Source organism: Cupressus sempervirens, chromosome 9 (genome assembly GCF_028749045.1).
Source record: "Cupressus sempervirens isolate cs-2001-9-10 chromosome 9, ASM2874904v1, whole genome shotgun sequence".
NCBI lineage: Eukaryota > Viridiplantae > Streptophyta > Pinopsida > Cupressales > Cupressaceae > Cupressus > Cupressus sempervirens.
The window spans coordinates 510,850,235-510,871,850 of record NC_143126.1 but is presented as its reverse complement, the minus strand read 5'-3'; the positions used below and the strand labels follow the sequence as shown (position 1 = coordinate 510,871,850).

Sequence of the window (21,616 nt, the reverse complement as noted above, 5' to 3'; positions counted from 1 at the left end):
ACAGGGACTTGAAGGCGTAGTTCAATGCCAAGTATCATCCTCAATAGGTCACCTTGAATATTACACCATGTATTAGAAATTTGATACAAGTCTTTGAAGAAATAAACAATAGCAAATAACATTTGGCAAGATAAAGAGCCCGAACAGACCATCGAAAATGAAAAACATAAGGCATCAATTGGCTTTCCAATCGGGTGACTTGGCTGATGTTACCTATCAAATTTCAAGTAGAGGTCATGGTGACACATCACAAATTACTTAGCTTAAGTGTCCAATATTATCCAAATTGGTATTTTAAGCGTCAGACCAGTATGAGGCAGTGATGACACATTTTATAAAATGGCAGTTACAAGGGAATTAAAGAAAGGAAGTAAATATTTGATAATATGATCAAGAGGATTGATTCCCAAGGATCATTTATGAAACCGAAAGGCCATGGAAGGCTATTTATTGTAAATCTTTTCCTATAAGAGGGGTTCTTCTTTTCTGCAAGAGATAGAGAGCTAGAGTAGGGGGAAGGAACATTGAATTTTCTGCATTTCATATTCATTTGCATTTGGAGTTGAGAGTTCTGGTTTTGTAATAGACTCAATAGAGGTTGTGAGCAAATAAAATCAAAGTATTCTTACTTGTTGTGTTCAAGGCAAAGAGGGGTTTTATTTTGAATCCTAGCATTTGGTTATTACTTTTATGTTTATAATCAGTAGTAGTATTGGTATATTCAGTTTTGAACATTATCTTGCATCTTGTGTTAAATACTGGATGGGTTGAAGATCATAGTATTTGCAGACATTACTATTACTGAAATTGGGATTACTTAACCCTCATCTTCATTTCAGTTTCATTGCATTTGCATAAGTAGCATTCATATTGCATTACCAATGTCGGGGAGTCACAAGAAATGTGAATTCTTGGGGTTGGCTAGGTTTAGAACTGAATTTACTGCCTGAGTTAGTTCTATCTAGGGCTGGCTTGGTTTTCCTCTTCCGTTCTTAGGTTAAGAACGTACCCAATTAGTTTAGGAATAAAACAAAGTTCATTGAACATCATTCATAAGGGAGTTGTATGTTCCAATTCAGACGAAATCTATCAACCTAGTGATAGATTATCCAACCGTTGGTATCAAATTGTTTCTCACAGATTTGGGCATTTAAGAGTTAAATTGAAAAGAACAATCTATGCAAATATCCAAATTCAGTCCTAACTTTTTTGTGAGTGTCATCATCTAGGAAGATTCTTGCAAAAGCTTTGTAGCACCCACTAGCAACTTCTTCATCCACATATCGTGCTACTTAGTGGGCATACAAAGCACTTCCTACTTGTAGTACCTTGGAGATAAGGCATATGCAAGGAGGTGCAATGGTGTAGTCATCTTTTCCCAATGATGATGAATGATTGATTCAAATTGATTGCATAAGGCTTTACATTTTGTGGGGCCATCCTCATGTGCTTGTTGAAAGTTTTACCTTATCAACCATTGTGTCCATGCCATTGTATACATGCCCCAAACAAGGCTGATCTGAATCAGCAAAGTGGAGCATAGTCATGATAGGGTCTTTGAAATCTAATACAAATTGTACATGACCCTACCAACTGTCATTCAAGATCAATGACTTGACCTTTTGTGCTCTCCAAATTTGAAGCCTTCTATATACCCCATTGGCTTGAAATAACCATTTGGATTAATGCCTTTTGCACTATGACAGGCCTTCTCATAACAATAGTATGAGATGTGAATTGGGTCTCAACCACTTAAGTAAGTTAATCATAACAATATGTCAATAAATATTGAACATGACATAAAATATTTTCAAATAATTTAATTAAATAAATAAAAGAAATTTAGTATCTACTAATTACAAATTTACAATTTGAATTTACCTTTAGCAACTCCATATTGGAGAATGATCGGAATATGGATTGTGACATGTGGCAATTGATCACAAACATTTGTATCTCTTCTCCCTCTTGGTATATTTTCTTTACCCAATCTATTTGGGTGCTAATTTGTTGCACGACCAAGTTTAGGTTGTATACGATGCATGGTGTCTAAAAAATATGGTCATATCGACCCTCAACCAAAGCACTTGCACCCTTGAATTTATCTGCATTATTTGTAAACACTTGAACTACATTTTTACTACCCTTTATCTCTATGGCCTTGATGAGAGTCTTGGAAATAAATTTTGAATCTTTCACTTCCTGTTTACAATCAATTGCCTTCAAGAACATTGCCCCTTTGGTGATACTACAACCACATTAATCAATAGCCGGTTTCTCGTATATTGCCATCCATTCAAAATAATGGAAACACCTAAACTTCTCCATGGATTTCTAATTGGTTGAAGAACTCTATCTACCTAAACACTCTATTTTGTCAATAAAGTAGTATGTAGTTGTACCTTTCATAATTGAGACTTGTGTAATCATCTATTGCTTTAATTATGGCTGCCTTTCCTTCCAATATGGCGATCTCACCAAATTGAAATAAAGACCATTGGCCTAGAGATATCGTGCTATGACTTGATTAGCAGGATCTCTTGCCTCCATTTTAAATGCTTTTTCCAATGGACCTCTTTTGCGGGAAATACTTCCACTTTCGGTATAGGTACTTGCAAGAATGGGTGTTTGGAGGATACAATTGGCTCCTTGGGTAATTTCATAGTTTTCTTTGAGGATGGATGTTGATAAAATTTTTTGTTTGACCTTTTTACCAATTTATCAACAACTTCTTGCTCTTTTACAAATGAAGCTATTTTTGCATTAGACAACCCCATCCCATCCGTGCCTTTGCACATTGAAAATCATTCACTAGCAAGGCCCATTAAAATGAAGTTTTAACCGAGACTAAGAGTCGTTGAATAGTTTGCCTTTGTAACTTTGACAAAAATCACACTTCCAAATATGTGAGCCACCTCTAGAAACTTGTGATATTCTTGTGGTATGTCTCCATAAAGGATATGCTACATCAAATTTAAAACTATCAGCTGCTTGGCCCATTGAACTTTGACTACCAATGGTGGCCATCTGTAAGAAATGAGATTAATTTAAATTAGAAAAAAAGCTACGAACATCAAGCATATAAGTGCAAAAAAATGATAGAAAACTGCTAAAAGAGATGGCTAAATTTCTTTTTTTTTCCAAAAAAATAAATTAAAAAACATTTGAAAAAAATTCTTCACAAACTTTGAAAAATTCATCGAAATCTCAAAAAAATTCATGAAAGAACTCAAGAATGGGATTAAATGCTTACCTTTGTTGCTTAAAACTCGTTTGTCGAAGCTATCTCTTTCTCTATGAACGATCCTCTTCGAAAATAATCAACTTTCTTTCAAAATGCAAAAATGGAGAGCAAATGAGAAAAGAGAGGAGCAGCAAACAAAATGCAACAAGTAGTGGTCGAAAGGCCTCTTTTGGAGTTGTTTTGGTTTACAAGGAAAAAATAAGTTAAAAAACCTTTTTCAACATGTGCACATTTGGTGTTTTAAGTGTTGTTTTTAAAAAAAAAAAAATTTAAAAAAACACTTTACTGTGCATTTCTGCATTACTGCATTTTTGGAGGCTCTTGGATGCATCCATAAGCCATTTTTGGCCTGCCAGATGTGATCTGACCACATTCGACTGGCCAGGAATGGCTTCCGAGCAGCTTCCCCACGCCTTGCTCCCACCTCGACTTTTGCCAGCCTCCTCTTTCCCCTCTGGGGTTACAGGGTACGAATCAATATCTAAGGGTACATGTATAGGTATGAGTACTGGTACAAATACAGAAATAGCAATATGAATATGTATTGGCTGTGTTTAGAAATAGATGAATTAGTCTTACCTTTGTCCTTCTGATTTCTGTGTTTAGACTTCATTGTCATATCTTTTGAGGTGATCAGATTGTATCTTTCTTTGATGCCATTTGAGGTAGACATTCTGACTTATTTGTACCTTCCCTTGGTTAGGGAAGAGGCACTTCCTTTACAGTGGAGACATCTTTTCTCTAAATTGCACCGTTTGGGAAACACACCGCTTCATACATATTTTCTTAAAGTTGCGATGGTTTAATTGAATTGCATGCTTCTTACTTGTGCTAATAATGGAATATATTGAAATGTAATCAGCATCTAGTTAATATTAAATATTAATCAATCAATTATATTTAGTTAAAATTTTAATCAATTATATGTTTCTGAAAATATAAGGATCAGTAAAATATATTAAATATGTAAACAGCGTATTTGTTGGTATTAATCAATTATTCTGGTAAGTATATCAAATAATAAATATTAATCAATTAAACATATTATGAGTGGGATATGACAATTAGGCTCAGCTATAAAGTAAGAAGCATGCTAGGTGTCACAAATTAATTAAGCTTAATGTATTTTTCATTTAGAGAACAGATTTATTGTTGATCTCAACATGAACTATAAAAAAAATGCAGACTAAGTTTATTTAAATAATGATTTGTGGGCTAATGATTATATTGCAAGGTTATCTGTATTTAACTATTAGCATGTCCATGTCCAGTTTGGAAAGGTGTTCATAAGATTTTCTATTGTCATCCCTTCAAAGTTTCATGTCCAACTTCTTATGTTCTAAGGGTTCAAAATTCATGACTAGTAATCATCAATACTGCACATCTCAAGTTATCCCGTCCATTTCTCAGAGCCAAAGAAAGAAAGGATATTGAAAACTATGTGTGTATTGCAAGTTAGTTTCTAGGCTTACCCGTGCTATTTTTATTTATTTTTTCTTTTCTTTTTGTCTCCTTGCTTTTGGCATGTAATATTTAGTCTCTTTAAGGATTGCAGTTACTTTTGGGTCCCAAATGCAATTGTTATTGGTTTTACTTTTTGAGTCGTACTGTCATATTGTGGTTTGGTTTGTAACTGGATGACATTCTTTAGATATGTTTATCTTTTCTTTCAGTTTCTGTGTTTTCAGCTTTGTAGTAACATAAAACATTAATTGTTTATGATTGTTATGTTGAACACAGCTTTAATTTTGGAATTGTTAATTACTGATGCTTGTAGAATTTGCTTACAACTATGAAATTCATTCAAGATGAAGGATGCTATGGATAGAAAAATCAGTATTATTTTGGTATTTTGACATTTTTGTTTGTCAAAAATTTGCAGCCATTTTGGAGGATCTGGAATCCTGCAGGAAGTGGAGGGAGGGGTGTCATTGGTATGCTTTTTTTTTGTTCGTACGTTGGGGTATTGGATGTTGATGTAATAATGAGGATGTACTTTTGGATTTTATCTATGTTAAAGTGTTTCAATTTTCCCCAATATTTCATTGTAATAAAACTAGGTACTTGTAACTTCTGCACCACAGGTATTTTGGAGGCCAATTTTATTGAGCCTGCTCATGATAAGCAGGGGTTTGAACGTACAACTGTCATGGCAAGACTCGAGTCTCGATTGATTGGCATGCAGAAAAAATACTGGTTTGTAAATGCATATCACATTTGTACATGATTAAAAAGATGTATTTTATAGCTTGAAAACACATTCTTATATTGAGGTTATGGTGTAACCTGTCAGGTTAGATAATAGCCATTTAGTTGGCTATGCTTCTAGGTTGGGTAAGAAGCCCGAAAAAGATTCCCTCTCAGCCACGAAAGGTATACTTAATGGAAGCTTGGCTATTAGATGCTTCCTATTTCTGTACATGATGCAAACTTTCTGTGATTCCAGTAAAACACTTCTCTGATTTTTGCAGTGTCTTAATGACATTATTTTTGTGCTCTACATGTCTAACTCAGTGGTGGAGGATTTTAATTTATATATGATTTTCTTTTGACTTCTAGTGTGATGGGCTGTATTTCTGCAGAGAGAAAGTCAGCTGACACTCCTAAGCCCTCTTCTACAAATAATGCAGAACCTGTATCTTTAGATAAAGAGCTGTGTCCTGCTGGGAGGCAAATTGAAAGTACGGTCCATGAAAATCAGCAATCGGATTGTGATATGGTGCAAGTAGATAGACAAAGTGATTCATGCCAAATACTCCCCAAACTAATGAGCTCTCCCTGTGAAGATACTCTACACAGACAGTTGGCAGTTCCATCAACACAAACACAGAGTAAATCCTTGCAATCTAGAAAGAAAATTAGTGGACAAGAAAAGTCTCCACAAAGATCTTTGAGATCTCTTGAATTGCATTCTAGAGAAGATTTGCAAATACAGGTGTTGCATTCCATTCCTTCAGGAATTCCAGAGCAACTTCCGGTAATAGAACAATCCGAAGATTTGCGAAAAATGTCCATGCAATCTAGAAAGTATATTGTTGGTCAACAAAAATCTCCTCAAAGGAATTTTGACTCTTCTGAACAGCATGCTATAGAAATTCAGCAACTGAATGAGGTTCATTCTATGCCTTCAGAGCTTCTGGAGCAAGAGAAGGCAGCAGAGAAATCTCAAAATTTGAAGAAAAAATCCCTGCAATCTAGAAAGCATATTGTTACACAGAAAAGATCTACACAAAGACAATTGGAATCTCCTATACTACATTCTAGAGAAAATCAGCAAATGCCTGAGGTCCATTCTATTCCCTTCGAACATCCAGAAAAACTGCCGGCCATGGAGCCGTCGGAAGACTTGCAGAACCAATCTTTGCGATCTAGACATCATAACTTTGAAGAACAGAATTCTTCGCAAAACCATTTGGACTCTCTTGACCTCCATGCTAGTGAAAATCAACGACTACGGGAAGTCCATCCTGTTCCTTCACAGCTTCCAGAGCAACCACAGTATATGGAGCAATCTCTAGATTTGCAACCTACGAGTCACATTGCTGGACAAGAAAAATTTCCACAGACATGTTCTAAATCCTCTGAACTGCATGGTATAGGAAATAAGCAACAGCATAAGATCCACTCCTTTCCCTTGGATCATCCTGAACAACTGCAAGGCAGTTCCCCTGCCACTCCAGCATTATATTTTCCAGAAAGTGAACCCTTAAATTTTGCTGCATCTTTAGTAGCTTCTCCAATCTCTTTTCTTCCCAATGAGGTCCATTGCACTTCCTCGGAGCATCCTGAACAACTGCAAGTTACTTCCCATGCCAATCCCGGATTACACATGCCAGAATCTGAACATTCACAGTTTTCAGCATCTTTAGTATCTGCTCCGATCTCTAGACCTCCTGGTGTAGTACGGTGGGATCAGATAAACAGGGAATCGGATTCTGTAGTTGCTACTACACAAAATTCTCAGGTCTGCATTCAATTCTTGTTTGTCTTATATATGAGTGTTTATGAAATTTTTGTTTATCTACATTAACTGCAAATCACCTCAAAGAACTTGTTTATCTCTTTCATTGGCACTCATAGTATTTTTTGTATATTATTAGTCATAGTTGTATCTTACTACTCAATATAGGATGTAAAGATAGTCACGAGCCAGAGAAACTAGAGGATTTTTAAAGTGGTATGGTAGTTGAGTGCATTTTCATCTGTTAAATTGACATGTATGGGTGTGATTGTCATTATGCAATGTTTAAACCCATCTTTACTTCAAACACATTTTGAACTGCCATATAACTTGCAAGAATTGATATTTTTAGAGACTGGCTTGTCAAGGTACTGAAGAGCTGTAGTCGATATTGAAGTTATTGCAAAGTCTTTCTAGTTTTCAAGGTTTACTTATTGTTTAAATATCTAATGGGATTAACATTATTATCACAGTTCACTTTATTGTTTAATAAATTTCTCTCTTGTATTTTTGCATTTGATGCTCGTGTTTGGTAAGCACAAGAAGTTCCTATATTGGATCCCTGGATGGAGTTCAATATTACCTAGAACATTAGGAGTAATGAACTGATCATGGCGAATGAGGCATTACTTTAAATTGCAAATGAGTTTATAATTCAATATATCATTCATGGGTAAAAGATTCTGTGGAGAATCTAATGCCACTGGAGACATTTTACCTCAAATGGCTTTTTCTGATGCTGAAAAACAATCAGATTTCACAAGGAAGCTATGCGTGGATATGGTGCAAATGTATTAAGTGTCCACTGAGATATGCTTGCTGCAAAATTTTCTGCATTTATGACCTTGGGATAATAGGTATCTTCAATGTTGAATATTAGCAGGGAGTGAAATTTATATCTCTCAATGTCTGCAAGTGGGTGAAAATCGAAAATGTGATTGGAAGATACATGCCCTTAAGGCATTTTTGGTATTAACGTAATAAATAACAATGAAAATACATTTTATAAGGCACAACATATGAACACTTACCTTGTACTCAAGAATATTCTCAAGAAAGTTTGTTAGAAGGTAGTATAAGTCTATAAATCATAAATTAAAATACATCTCATAAGGCACAACCACCACATCAACACTAACCTTGATATTCTCAAGAATGATATTACAAGGTAGTATAAGTCTATAAATCATAATCTCATATAAATGAAGGCACTAGGTCAAAATAAGAAAAAACAACGAGTACATAAATACAGAATACTGGTATTTATATGCAGATTTGCATATTGCATTTACTTAATATTTTGTACTGTGACTGGCCCTTGTGCATTACTATTAATCAAGGATTATAGTGAGGGAGCTGCCTTTTTTTAATTTATTTATTTTTGATTAACAAAAGGATGGACCATAGCTGAGTATCATGTGAAACCAGCATGCCAACAAAAGAAACCAAGCACCATCTTTTATTAATTAGATTTTAGTATTGCATCACATGTTAAGGGGGTACTTTTATGTTTTTGATAGGGAGGATATGTTGGTTCCCAAAACCAGATATTGGAAGCCTATGAGCCTTGCCAACTCAATGCTGGGATTCCAACTGGTTAAGGCCAACTTGATAGGGCAGATCGATCCTATCCAAGTCCTCTACGCTTCTTTCGTTGCAGGGCCAAGGCGGGTGTGCCTGTTCCTAAACCAATCTCTGAAGTCCAAGGAGTTTTATAGTGGATAATTTGTTTACAAGTGCAACAAAAAATCTTCCAAATGGCAAGGGACTAAGAAGTCTTTTAATTTGCACCACTTTAAATAGACTTGTAAAAATGCTGAAAGTGTATTGACTTCAAAACTTCACCAATTGCTTCAGGACGTGAATCATAGTTCAGAGAATTGCCTGAAAATTGCCAGAATCGCTAGTTTGGCAATTCGATTCAGGCTTGATGATTTTTTTGGAGCCGTGAATCAATTCAGCTGATTTTTTGCCATGAATCGCCTAAATCGCTGATTCATGCAAAAAATCACCCGAATTGGCTCCATGAATCGGCCAGTGATGAAAAGAGGAGATAAACATAATTAAACTAAGAACCATAGTAGAAATCAACAACATGAATCCAACATAGTGCGGAATTAATGTTTTTTGAAGAGGACCAATACATTAGTTTGTCAAACTACAAACCCATCAACATCTTGGTATGAGAAGTTCGACATCAAAGGAATCAACAAACTAGCGGTCAGAGTCTCATACCAACCGAGCAATATCCAAAAGAGATAGTGAAATAAGACACCCGTCCCAACCAAACATCCACCGCATCAGCCTCATATACTCCCCTTCGCCATTCAGTCATCACAATAACTTCAGTTATGGAGGGAAGAACACAGTCAACACTTCTTGAGTTGCCAAAATAGAGTCAGAGGGGTACACATTAACACCACATATATATTGAAATTATCACTTAGCATCATCATATCTCTTCACTCGCTACAAAAGTCACGACTCTCACACATTTGACAAAAATAGTAAATCATTCATCTCTAGTAAGGAATAGAACTATCAGTTTTCCATCCACCAAGGAAAGGATTCAAAATCTCCCCACAATGTCAGGATTTGACAACTTAGAAAGAGAAACATCCAAAGAATACGTACTCTTTTACATGTGCAACTAATACAATTGGGATAATTATATCAGTGGTGTCATATAGAAGAACAATGAGGCAACATAGTTCCGAATTCATATGGACCACTAGAACATTGGATATTCAATCAAATAACACCCTCCCATTCTTAGCAAATGTAATAATCTAATAAATCCAATTACAGAAATTGGGCTGAGGACTGATATATTAGTAATATAAGTTATATTCGATAAAGGGTGCATTAAATAAGTTTTAAATTGTTAAAATCTCTAAATTTGAGTTTTTTTAAATTTGCCAATTCATAGCCAATTCGATTCTGATTCATGGCCGATTCAGGATTCGATTCAGCCTTGCCGATTCCAATCCGATTCCGATTCTCGTTACTTTGATGTGAATGCTTCAAATACGTGTTTAAGACTTCAATGTTCTGAAATTGTAATTTATGAATGTAATTGTTTGAAAGTAAAGATGTTAAAATAAGGATGCTTATAAATTAAAATAATAAATGAATAAATCAATTCTTTGAAAAGCTAGGATAGAAAACAATCTCCAATTCTCAGATTATGAATCAAATGCATGTAGTATGAAGAATGTAAAAACCAGTGCCTTATTTATGTGGGCAATAGAGTCAATATCATGAAAGTTATTTTCGTGGAACTTTAGAGGACAATAGCATCAGTATTATCAGCAATCTAATTATTAAAATGTAAAAAATCAATTATATATGCTATCTTAAATTAGTCCAGATTGGATTTTATAGGAATAGAGTCAATATCATGAAAGTTATTTTCGTGGAATTTTATAGGACAATAGCATTAGTACTATCAACAATCTAATAATTAAAATGTAAAAAATCAATTATATATGCTATCTTAAATTAGTTTAGATTGGATTTTAACCCCTGTGGAAGGGAGACAAACCGACAAAGATATGGAAACAAAATAATATTTCTCTATATCTCTGATAATCTAACTCAAGATGCTGTAACCAAACTTGCATATGTACTGATTCTTTGCTTCATATAAATAAGAATATTAACCTCATAGAGATCATATTGATATGCTTATGTCAGTTGAAAAATCCAAGCCTGGAAATACGATCTGTCTCCCTCCTCTTTCTAGGATCTTTTTATTTGAAAATATTTGTCTCAAAAATATTTAACTCAAAAATCATTTCCGTCTTTGGTGATGCAATTATCCTTTATTTATACATGCTTGAAGGGGTATGGAAACTAACTCCCAATCATCGTACCCTTTCAATCCAAACACCCAACTGTTATTAACATAAATCTTAATGTAATTATGACTTAATCCCTCTAACGGCTTTGCTTTGCATTCTCAAATATTGACTAAATACAGATTACAAATGTTGTCAGATACCATAACAGAGTCTTTAGTAATCATGCGATTAAGAATTGCTCGAGCTGATGTAACCATTATCTGCTACACAACATTACAAACAACATCGATCACTTTTCGGTCACTCGTGCTTGGACAAGCTCGCTGAAACAACTAGATGAAAAGTGTGTATGCTTGGATGTATTATCCTCATGCGCTTAAGTTAGCAATCTATACTCCTTCGATTGCACTCACATCGTTGTCAAAGACACTTTTTATCTTCGCCAAATGACATCATGTGTTTTTTATAAGGCAATAATTACAAAAGATAGGTTTGTGAAATTTAGGGTCATTTTTAGACTCCTTTTGCAAGTGGGTGACACAACAATAATCATTTCTTCTTCCTTATGATAAATCTTAACATACACTTGCTAATCCATCTCCACTTGCTTATGATCAAAATTTGTCTTATCCTTGGCAACAAGAGCATTAGAAAAGAAACCAACTTCATGTCATCTTGCTTAAACACCTGATTAGTATTAGTATATATGGGAAAAAGTCTCTAAAAGAATATGACAAAAAATTGCATGCTTTTCCCTCCTCATTTTCTTTAAGAAATTTTATCATAGAGTTTTTAGGGATACTTACCTTAGTCTGTTGCTGATATTTCATACATGTATCAAATGCATCATCCTTATAGGCAATATTTATTGGTTTTGCTTCATCAATACGATCTTTGGTATCTGACTTTTGTTTAGCCTTTGAGGAGTCATCTGGTGCACTGTGGTCTTTGCTAGATGGAAGATCCCAATGCAGTTGATCAGTCATACAAGCTATTGACCTTAAAGGCAATCTTAGTATTGTCTAAGATAAGATAAGATAAGATAATGATATTAATGTCCAACAAAAGACCAACAATGGTCTAAGGGACTGAAAGATACAATAGTATAGTCAAGAAAAGTAACCAATAGGAGCACCCAGTAGTGACTGCAAAAAAAAAGCACTACAAAAAGGGAAAAGAAACAACCAGAAGAAAGAGAGAAGGACCATCTGTCCTTTCTTGGTACAAAGAAATCTCGTACAAAGGGATAAGGACCAAGACGAACAAGGGGCTAGGTCCGACACCGTCTCTGCCTTTGCATAACTGTGGGGGTAGGGTGCTGCTGTTTAAGGAACCAATGCCAAGGTCTGATCAATTTGGTGTGTCTAGAGACAAGTGGATGGGGTCGTTTCCTACTTCTGGAAGTGGGCGTGGATGGAAAGAAGTCCGTGATGAGCTGATCCAAGGTTTGGTTCAAAGGGAACCAGAGCTATAAGGTGTGATCTCTGAGTTGGGAGGCCTCTTGGAGGTAGAGCGCAAGGCACCTTTGGTTCGAGAAACTAAAAAATGTCGCGAGGGATCTGTAGTCTCTGAATAGGTAGCGGAATCTACCCCTGATCTCATAGTAGATGGGACACCTGAAGATAAAATGGATCGCTGTTTCGTCTCAGATAAAGTGCAAAGGCAACACACCTATTCCTCTTTGGTCAAGTGGTGATCGATCTGGCAACAGAGTCGGTGGGCTCCGACTCTAAACGACCCCAAGGCGATGCAGAGGGCATGACACCAGGGACGACTCAAATATGAGGGTTGAACAACGATACCATCCCGGATCGCCAAAAAATGCTTTGAGTAGAAGGCCATCCGAGGGTGTAAACCGCCAGGAAGGTTGATCCAAGTCGTGGAGATGTACTTGTAAATGTCGAGTCTGATGTGTCCGTTCAATTCCTGCCATGAGGGGAGGTGGTGGGTGGGAGCATCTAGCAAGAACTGGTATGGCAGAAGACGGTCGATGTCAATCTTGATTGAGCTTAGTAAAATAGTGGCTTGGGTATACCAAGAATGAGCCCTAGTCATCCTTGTCGAGTTGGCTATGTCCTGTGAGGAGCAGTAAGCAATGTACGAGTATTTACACTGACCCTCAGTGGAGTCCGTGAAGCCTTTAAAGGAAATCTTAGTATTGTCTATTGACATTACGATTGAGCCATACAGTGCAAAAGTTTACAAGTTTAGTGTGTGTCGAGGCATACATGGTTGCCAAGCACATAAACATCATCGAACATTTAGTTGGTGTTGAGCAGCTTGAGGGCAACACATCATATCAGCCGAGCAATTCAAAGTTGAAATAGTCAAGCCGAGCAAAGTTCAAGCCAAGGCACATAAAAAAGAATCAAGTATAGCTGAGGATTAGGAGATATATTTGCCGAGCAATACAATTTTTGTATTTGAGTTTGAAATGGCACTAAATCCTATGTAAATTGTTTTTGCTGAGTTGGAAACATGTTGCTATGTTTGAGGAGAGAATCATGGAGCTAATTACGCTTGTGATTACGTTTCATTAATCCCTATGTAATGTGATTAACCAATCAGAAAGTAGGAAAGAATAAGCGGTGAAAGGAATGAATCCTAATCGTTGATCAAGATCTAGAAGCTTCGTTAGATGGTTATGAAAGAAGGGTTTCAAGACAAAAATCAGTGTTGCAAGTGAGAGGAATACTTGTATGCAAAACTGAAGGTGAATCAGTGGAGTAAGTGTTGTGAAGTAGTAAGGCAACCGAGTGGTGCAGAGAGGAGATATTGCATATTAGTCACATTGAGGTGATTACAGTTTGGAAAGAGAAGATCTGTCATCAACATTGTAGTGCATACCAAAGGATTAAGGTAATGATTAAATTTAAATAGTGTATCAGGTCAATCTCTTAACAGAGTGGTCCTAATAGGCCTATTGTAAATCTCCTAACTGAGTGCTCACTTTATTGTGATTTTTAAATCCTTTAATCAAGGTAGACTTAACAGTCTTGTAATCTTTTAATAGAGAAGACCCCTCACAAGGTAGATCATTAGAAGTGATCAAAATTATAGCCCTAACATGTATACTTTATTGCTACAATAGTGAAGATTTTGAGGGTGCCATCCCCACCGCAATTTTACCTTCTCATTGGAGGGTTTCTGCATTACCACATCTTGTGTTATGTATGTTATTCATGTTATTAGATGTTAGATCTGATTTGATATGCTATCACATGATGATGAATGGTTAAGGTCAATGAGGTGTATGTGGTGAAACAAGTTTTATATGGTTTATGTTTGAAGTGGTAAAAGATTTGAAGACCCTGATTCACCCCTCACCCCACCCCCTCAAGATCTTACTTTCCCATTAGATTTCCAACAATTTGTATCAGAGTTATGTTCTCTAAGCAAGATGTCTAACCTCTTGAGCATCAAAGATCTTGGATGTGGAAGCCTATAAGTTGGGAAAGGTGATTGAGAATCAAAAGCTTGATTTGCAGTTTGCATTGGAACAAGTCAAGGTTGCAAAAGGAGGAACTAAAGAAATCCTTGAAAAGAGGGAAGGAGATGGCAATCCAACAAAATGACATACAATACAAGGGAGAAAGCATTTAGGATTTATGTGATGAAGGAAGAGCCAATGAAATTGATGCAACAATAGCAGATCTATTGGAGAAGAAGAACATCCTGAGTGAAGAAGTAAGACCACTGGAAAGAGAATATGGAATACAATTAGTGAGATTATGTGAAGTTACTAAACAAAAGAAAAACTCTGAAGAAGACAAAAGGCAAATGGCTACAAGTCTTGATGAGAGGATCAATGAAGTACAAAGGCGGACTCGCAATCAATTTGACATGGTCAATCAGCTATTGAGTGCTAATCATGAGATTGCTAGGAAGGTGGAAGAGATCGCAAATCTGAGGATAAGGAATAATGAATTGAAAAATGAATTGAAAGTTGAAAAGGAAATCATTGAAATAATGAATAGATCAAGAGAGGCTATGAGACAACTTGATGAACAACTGAAAGCACAAAGAAGACCTCATGATACTACTGGATTAGCCTATACTGAGTTCATACCATCTACCGAGCAAGAAGAGTCATCAAAGCATGGAGAACAAAGGAATACAAAACCAAAGAACAAGAAGCCTACATGCTATCAGTGTGGAAAACCAGGACATACAACAAATGTCTATAGGAGCAAAACTGGTAAGACCAATCCCAAGCCTAAATTCAATGGATATTGTTTTAATTGCAGAAAGCATAAGAGTGTAGATCAAAGAATAGCAAGGCACCGGTTACATGTAGATTTGAAGGATATTGCTACACATGTCAGAAGTATGGTCATAAGGCACAACATTGCACATCTAATGCAAAACACAGTTGGACACCTAAAGGTCAAGGCAAGATAATGCTATAAATTGGGATTACAATACGTGGGTCAATTGTCAATTATGTGGAAAGTATGGACACATTGTAACAAACTGTGCGAGGATAAATCTTAGAGGAAGATCAAGAAACTAGAGAAACTTTGGTCGAGTATGTTTTAACTGTTAGAAGGTCGGTCACCTAACCAGAGATTGTATGGACTGAGCGCCAACACCTAATGCTAAAGAGAAGAGTGGAAAAGTAAAGGCTAACGCTGAAGAAGTGAGAAACCAGATGAATCAAACCTGGAAGAAGAAATCTAATGCAAGCAATAGTGCAAATGGTGAAGTTGTGATCACCCAATCCAATGGATTAGGTGCATCCCCTGTCACAAACTAAATAAAAGGGGATGTATGGAATTATATTTCAAATTGTATCTTAGCTAGCTTAGTCATCAAATAATTTGAACCTTTAGTATTGTTTGACCCTGGTAATATACTTTAGATGTACCTCTGCTTGATATTAATATTAAATCTTACAGTCCATAAAAGATTGTTTCATTCCAAGTTTTGCAAGTTGATGATTATTCTGTGCAGGTTTCTTCGTATAAGTTCTAATTCTTGACTATTTTTACTTGGTGCTACAATACATATCACATACTGATATGTTCTCTTGTAATATAGTTGTTGCACTTTATAGGGATGTAATTGTTCCAGACGATAATAAAACTAGTATGTTGTGATAACTTAAGTCTTCGTTTTTAATTTTTTATCATTCATTATGCATATCTTTGATTTGAACATTTCAATGATTTCCAAAGTATTGCTGCTTGGAGTATATGTTATTCATTTCCAATGTAGCTATATGTAAATATATTTGTTCACTGCTATGTAGATAGACGTCTTCATAATTTTATCGCTACCTTGTTTTAATATAATCTTGTTGCTTTACTTATTCAATCTATTGATTGATAAGTAGGAGATAATTTCCACAGTAAGTCAAATTATGATATTGCTATCATGATTTAACTGTGTGATTTTGAGTCAAACTCATTGACCCATGTTTCATGAGTAGTGATTCAACATGAATCCATCTCTCATGAGAATAAATGGAAAACTTCGCACTCATTGAGTCTAGGTGATGCTTACAGGGTGAAGCACCAGGACTTCTCAGGAGGTCACCCATCCCAGTACTACTCTAGCTTGAGCGCGCTTAACTACATAGTTTCCTCCATGGTTAAACTCAAAGCTTGCAACCCCATTTGCAAAACCTTCACCAAGTGTTGTGCCTTATGAACCATTCATTAGAAAGCCCCTTAAGCTCATCAATTGATAAGTAGGAGATAATTTCCACAGCAAGTCAAATTGTAATATTGGTATCAGGATTTAACTGTGTGATTTTGAGTCAAATTCATTGACCCATGTTTCATGAGTAGTGATTCAACATGAATCCATCTCTCATTAGAATAAATGGAACACTTAGCACTCATTGGATCTAGGTGATGCTCATAGGGGTGAAGCACTGGGACTTCCCGAGAGGTCACCCATCCTAGTACTACTCCAGCTTGAGCGCACTTAACTATGGAGTTTCCTCCATGGTTAAACCCAAAGTTTGCAAACCCATTTGCAAAACCTTCACAAAGTGTTCTCATCAAAGTTTGCAATCTATTGATCTTGTTGCTGATGGAAATCTACTATTTAATGTTCTGTTATCTTCATATGAATTTCAACGCTGCTGTCTATTGTAATGGCTGAAAACCTCATTGCATCATGTTTTAATTTCAGAATAATCGTTGTGTATTTACTTCTCATTTTACTGCTGTAGGTGACATGGTATGGTCGGGTCTAATTCTCTTTGTATGATATCATTTCTTAATCATTTAAACCTTTATGCCATAACAATGTATATAATCAAATGGTATTTGATTCTGCAGTCTATGCAATGCATCTCAGGATATTGACCAAGTATATTCATCTTCTCATCTTTGAACCTGCCTCTATTTATTGTACTTATTGATCATAGGGTTTGCCAAACTTTATGTAGAAATTTTGAAATTTTGGGGAACTCTTCTATATTCTAATAGAATTATAAAGATTTGTGCTAAGTGTTTTAATTAAAATATATTTGACAGATACATTCTTCAGGAGAGCAGCCTGGGCAGATATGAAGTTCATCATGTTCTGCATACATGGTAAACACCAAAAATGAAGTCTGAAGTTCTCCTCTACCTGTGAAAACACAGATTCAGCTTGTCTACAGTTTGACAAAAGTTGTGCAAGTGAAGGGATGAGGGCTCAGTAACAAAAGGAAGAGAGGGATCATTAGCTGTGACCCCCCTTATTATTAAGTATTCTTAATTATAATAAATTTGATAGTAAACATATATTACTTATATATTAATAAATTAAAACTAATTAATCTATGTAAAGTTTCTGCAAATTCTGTACTAAAAATCTCAGATTTCTATAATATCCTTTTCTTGCTGAATACGATCTTCTTAATATTCTGAAGTAAGGAGGAGTTATTACCTTTAACTCTGATCTCAATGTTATTTATATCTGCAATATATTTGAACAGGTATTATTGCTTGAGGGAGCAGACTTGTGATTATTGTGTTTCCTCAAACTACAATAATGCCTACCATAAATATCAAGACCAAAGGGCATGTCCTATCTAGGTCGGCCAAACACCTCTTGTAGAAATCGGCACCTAGAAGGAAGTAACACAAAGTTTAACTAACATAACCATTAGTTATGGTTAGTGCACAATGTAATTTCTGCCAAAGATTGCCGCCCATTCTAATATCAAGATTAATGTTTATATGTGCCATCTATGATATAATAGGTGAAGATAAATGTGCGGTCTGCACCTCTCAGACCAGTTTAATTATCAATGTTAATATTTAACACTCCCTCTTAACTTGATAATCATACTGAGAGATAACATATCTAGCATCATCAATTATAATGAATAAGCATAGATTGATACCCTATATCTATCTAAATCTTCTTGAGAAAATGGCATCACATGATATTGAGTCATATAACCATCTTGTGATATGACTCATCACTGATACTAGTGATGTCAGTTTTGCATATAATGCAATACACACAGGATAAAATATATTGCAATTAGATCTACAGTGTCCAAACTTTCCACATTTGAAGCACTTTATTTTGGATAGATCTTTCTTAGACTTGTCATTATATATATTTAGAATGTTTGTGTGTGTGTATTGCATAATCCTAGTTTTATCTTGTGTGTATTGCAATACTAGTTTTATAAATATAACTTTATCATCATTATTTATTTAATAACATTTTATTATCTAATTATTATCAAAATTCTATCTTAAAATGAGGATATCACAATCCGCCCTTCCTCAACTTGCTTGTCCTCAAGCAATCATATAACTTCTTTTGTTGAGTTGAAATTAATATTTCTTTTAGTCCAAATTCTTAGGTTGCTATCATGGATATGTTTGGATCATTTCTAATAGTCATTACATTTCTACATTAGTCTTTCAAATAAATTAATTTTCTAAATCCCCTTTAACCCTATAGGATGACAAGATCGTGCTTTGATACCACTTTAATTTCCCTACTTGCAAGGGCTTAGTATTTTCCTTTTTTTCCCCAACGAATCAATTTAAAAGATTATCATTGCATTATTTAATCAAAGATAATTCTTCATATATGTTTATATCCTATCTACTACATTGTATGTATAGGCTACGTCATTCGGGGATTAGACAAGGAGACCACATTAAAGGCTGGACAGGACCTTGGTCCTCGCCTTTCAAATGAGTGCTTTCCATCCCTCACCATGCCTAGATGCTATACCGGACCTTAGTTCTTGAACATTGTGGTAGGGTCCCATAGCTCGATAAACCTAAGCTCAAGAGTCAGTATATTCCCCTCTTGCCTTAGGACTCATCCCTACCCTCTTATCCACCTAGTTCATACTGATTATCATAATCTTGAGATCTTTCTTGAATTATTATCTCTTTTTAATTAATTACATTGATTAGATGTTTATTTCTTCTATTCAATTATGTCAAATGAAAGAAAATGTTCATTCTTACTACCTTGGTTTTTCTATATAATTATGTTACTGATCGAGCTGATCATTTATACGATTAGTGATTGGTCAAATGGTGATGATCCAATGATGGCTGATCTGAAATTGACTATCGGTGTTTCAGATATAATGCTTATTTCTTATGTGATGTTTATATCGCTACTCTTGATTGAAATTTTTATGCTTACGCTATTTGGTATTAGATCACTTCCACTAAGCCTGCAAGGTATATAGAATATGCAGTGTTCCCTTTCTGAAACAGGATTTGATAATAGATAATTAATAAACTTAAAATAAATAAATAACAAAATATAGATTAAACAAATAATAAATTTAATGAAATGTCAAGAGATATGTAATAAAGAGGTGGGACTCCCTCAAAATAAGACATAAAAGGGAGGAGAGTTCATTTGAAAGGGATATGGAGGAAGGAAGAAGAAGAGAGCATAGGAATTAAAGAAGGATTAATGGAAGAAGAAATGAATGTAAAGAAAATAAGGAAGTGACTCTCCCCAAAGGCAGAAACAACAAAGGGTTGTAACTCTTTCAAAGAGATATGATATTGAAGGGATTTGAAAGGGTTGTGACAATTTGAAAGGATTATAATCATAGTTACCAATTCTCATGTGGATTTGGATCAGGATCCGGATCTGGATGCGAGAATTGGGTGTGCAAATATGTGAAATTGTTTTTGGGGGGATGTGGATGTGTTTGAATGCATTTATATTTATATATACACATATATATGGTTGCCTTATTGATTTTCTAGTTGACCAAATAGATAGTCAGATTCTCTAAACAACTTTTCGGGCCCTAATTAGATTAGTTCTCCCTACCTACTTGATCTCTCTTGGCTAAAATGATCAGATGTTGTTTCCCAACATGTATAATAGCATATGCGAAGAAATACAAGAAATATACAAAATTAAATCATTTGATAGTATGATACATGAATACATATCCAAGTTGAAATTTAAAAAAATTATAACTAATAATTGAATATTCAATAAGATTAAAAACAATATCATATATGTCTATGTTCATGATTCCTATGCAAATGAAAAAAATTGTCACAATTACAAAATCAGAATATAGTTCATGATCCAATGTTTATCAATCCAAATCAGAATCATGTGAATCCACAAGAAAATCCTCATCATCTTCAACTCCTTTAACTACTACAAGTTCCACTTGTGCTAGATGCACCATGTGTCATGATGTTATCAACATCATCATCTGTGAATATAGTAAGACCTTGAATCGTTGCATCCAAGTTTGCACACTCAGGTTGTACATCCCAAAGCTTGGCTGTAGTGATCCTCCTTACATGACAAAAGCAAGTTGGTATGAAAGTGAACCAAGTCCTCAACTTTTTTTGAGCCCAATTGGTTACACTTCAATGAGTAGATAAAGGAGTGTGTACTCCAATTCCGTTCAGTAGCAGAAGAACTTCCAACCTAGACAATTCAAGTAAAACCTAAAAATGAAAAGCAATATAAAAAATTATAGAATGCAAGTAATAAAAATGAACAAACAAACACGTACTCGTGAGAGAATTTTGATTGTGAGAGATTGTAGATGCTTAAATGGTTGACCATAGAGGTATCACCATGTGATAGCTCCCATTTCACATTGGTCCTTTATTGCAATTGGACTAAGTTTTGCTCTTGAAGCAACTAAGCCAAATTCTATCCTAAATTTTGTATGAATGTCATCATCTTGGAAGAGTCTTGCAAAGTTTTGTAGCACCTACTAGCAACTTCTTCATTTGCATATAGTGCTACTCTATCTGGCATAGCATGTACTTCCTCACTATAGTACCTTGGAGATAGGCATATGCAAAGACGTATAATTGGGTAGTCATCTTTTCCCAACGATGATGAATGATTGTTTCTAGCTAATTGCATAAGGCTTCACATTTTGTGGGGTCATCCTCGTATGTTTGTATAGAAAGTTTTAGCTTCTCTACCACTGTGTCCATGCCATCATAGACATCCCCAAAACAAGGTTGATCTATATCAGCAAAGCAGAGCATAGTCATGATAGTGCCTGTGAAATCCAATACAAATTGCACAGGAGCCCACCAACTGTCATCCAAGATCAATGTGTTGACCTTTTGTGCCCTCTCTGAATTTGAAGCCTTTCATATACCCCACTAGCTAGAAATAACC

General features: G+C 35.4%; 1 protein-coding gene across 1 annotated transcript in view; it reads left to right on the top strand.

The window, feature by feature from the left end:
- The window catches only part of LOC149539593 (uncharacterized), a 137,050-nt gene that overhangs the window by 63,786 nt on the left and 51,648 nt on the right, over positions 1-21,616 (top strand). The window contains exons 13-16 of the mRNA XM_089800821.1: positions 5,127-5,178; positions 5,329-5,440; positions 5,538-5,617; positions 5,827-7,208. Coding sequence (XP_089656947.1) covers positions 5,127-5,178; positions 5,329-5,440; positions 5,538-5,617; positions 5,827-7,208 — 1,626 coding nt within the window. The remainder of the gene's footprint in view (positions 1-5,126; positions 5,179-5,328; positions 5,441-5,537; positions 5,618-5,826; positions 7,209-21,616) is intronic.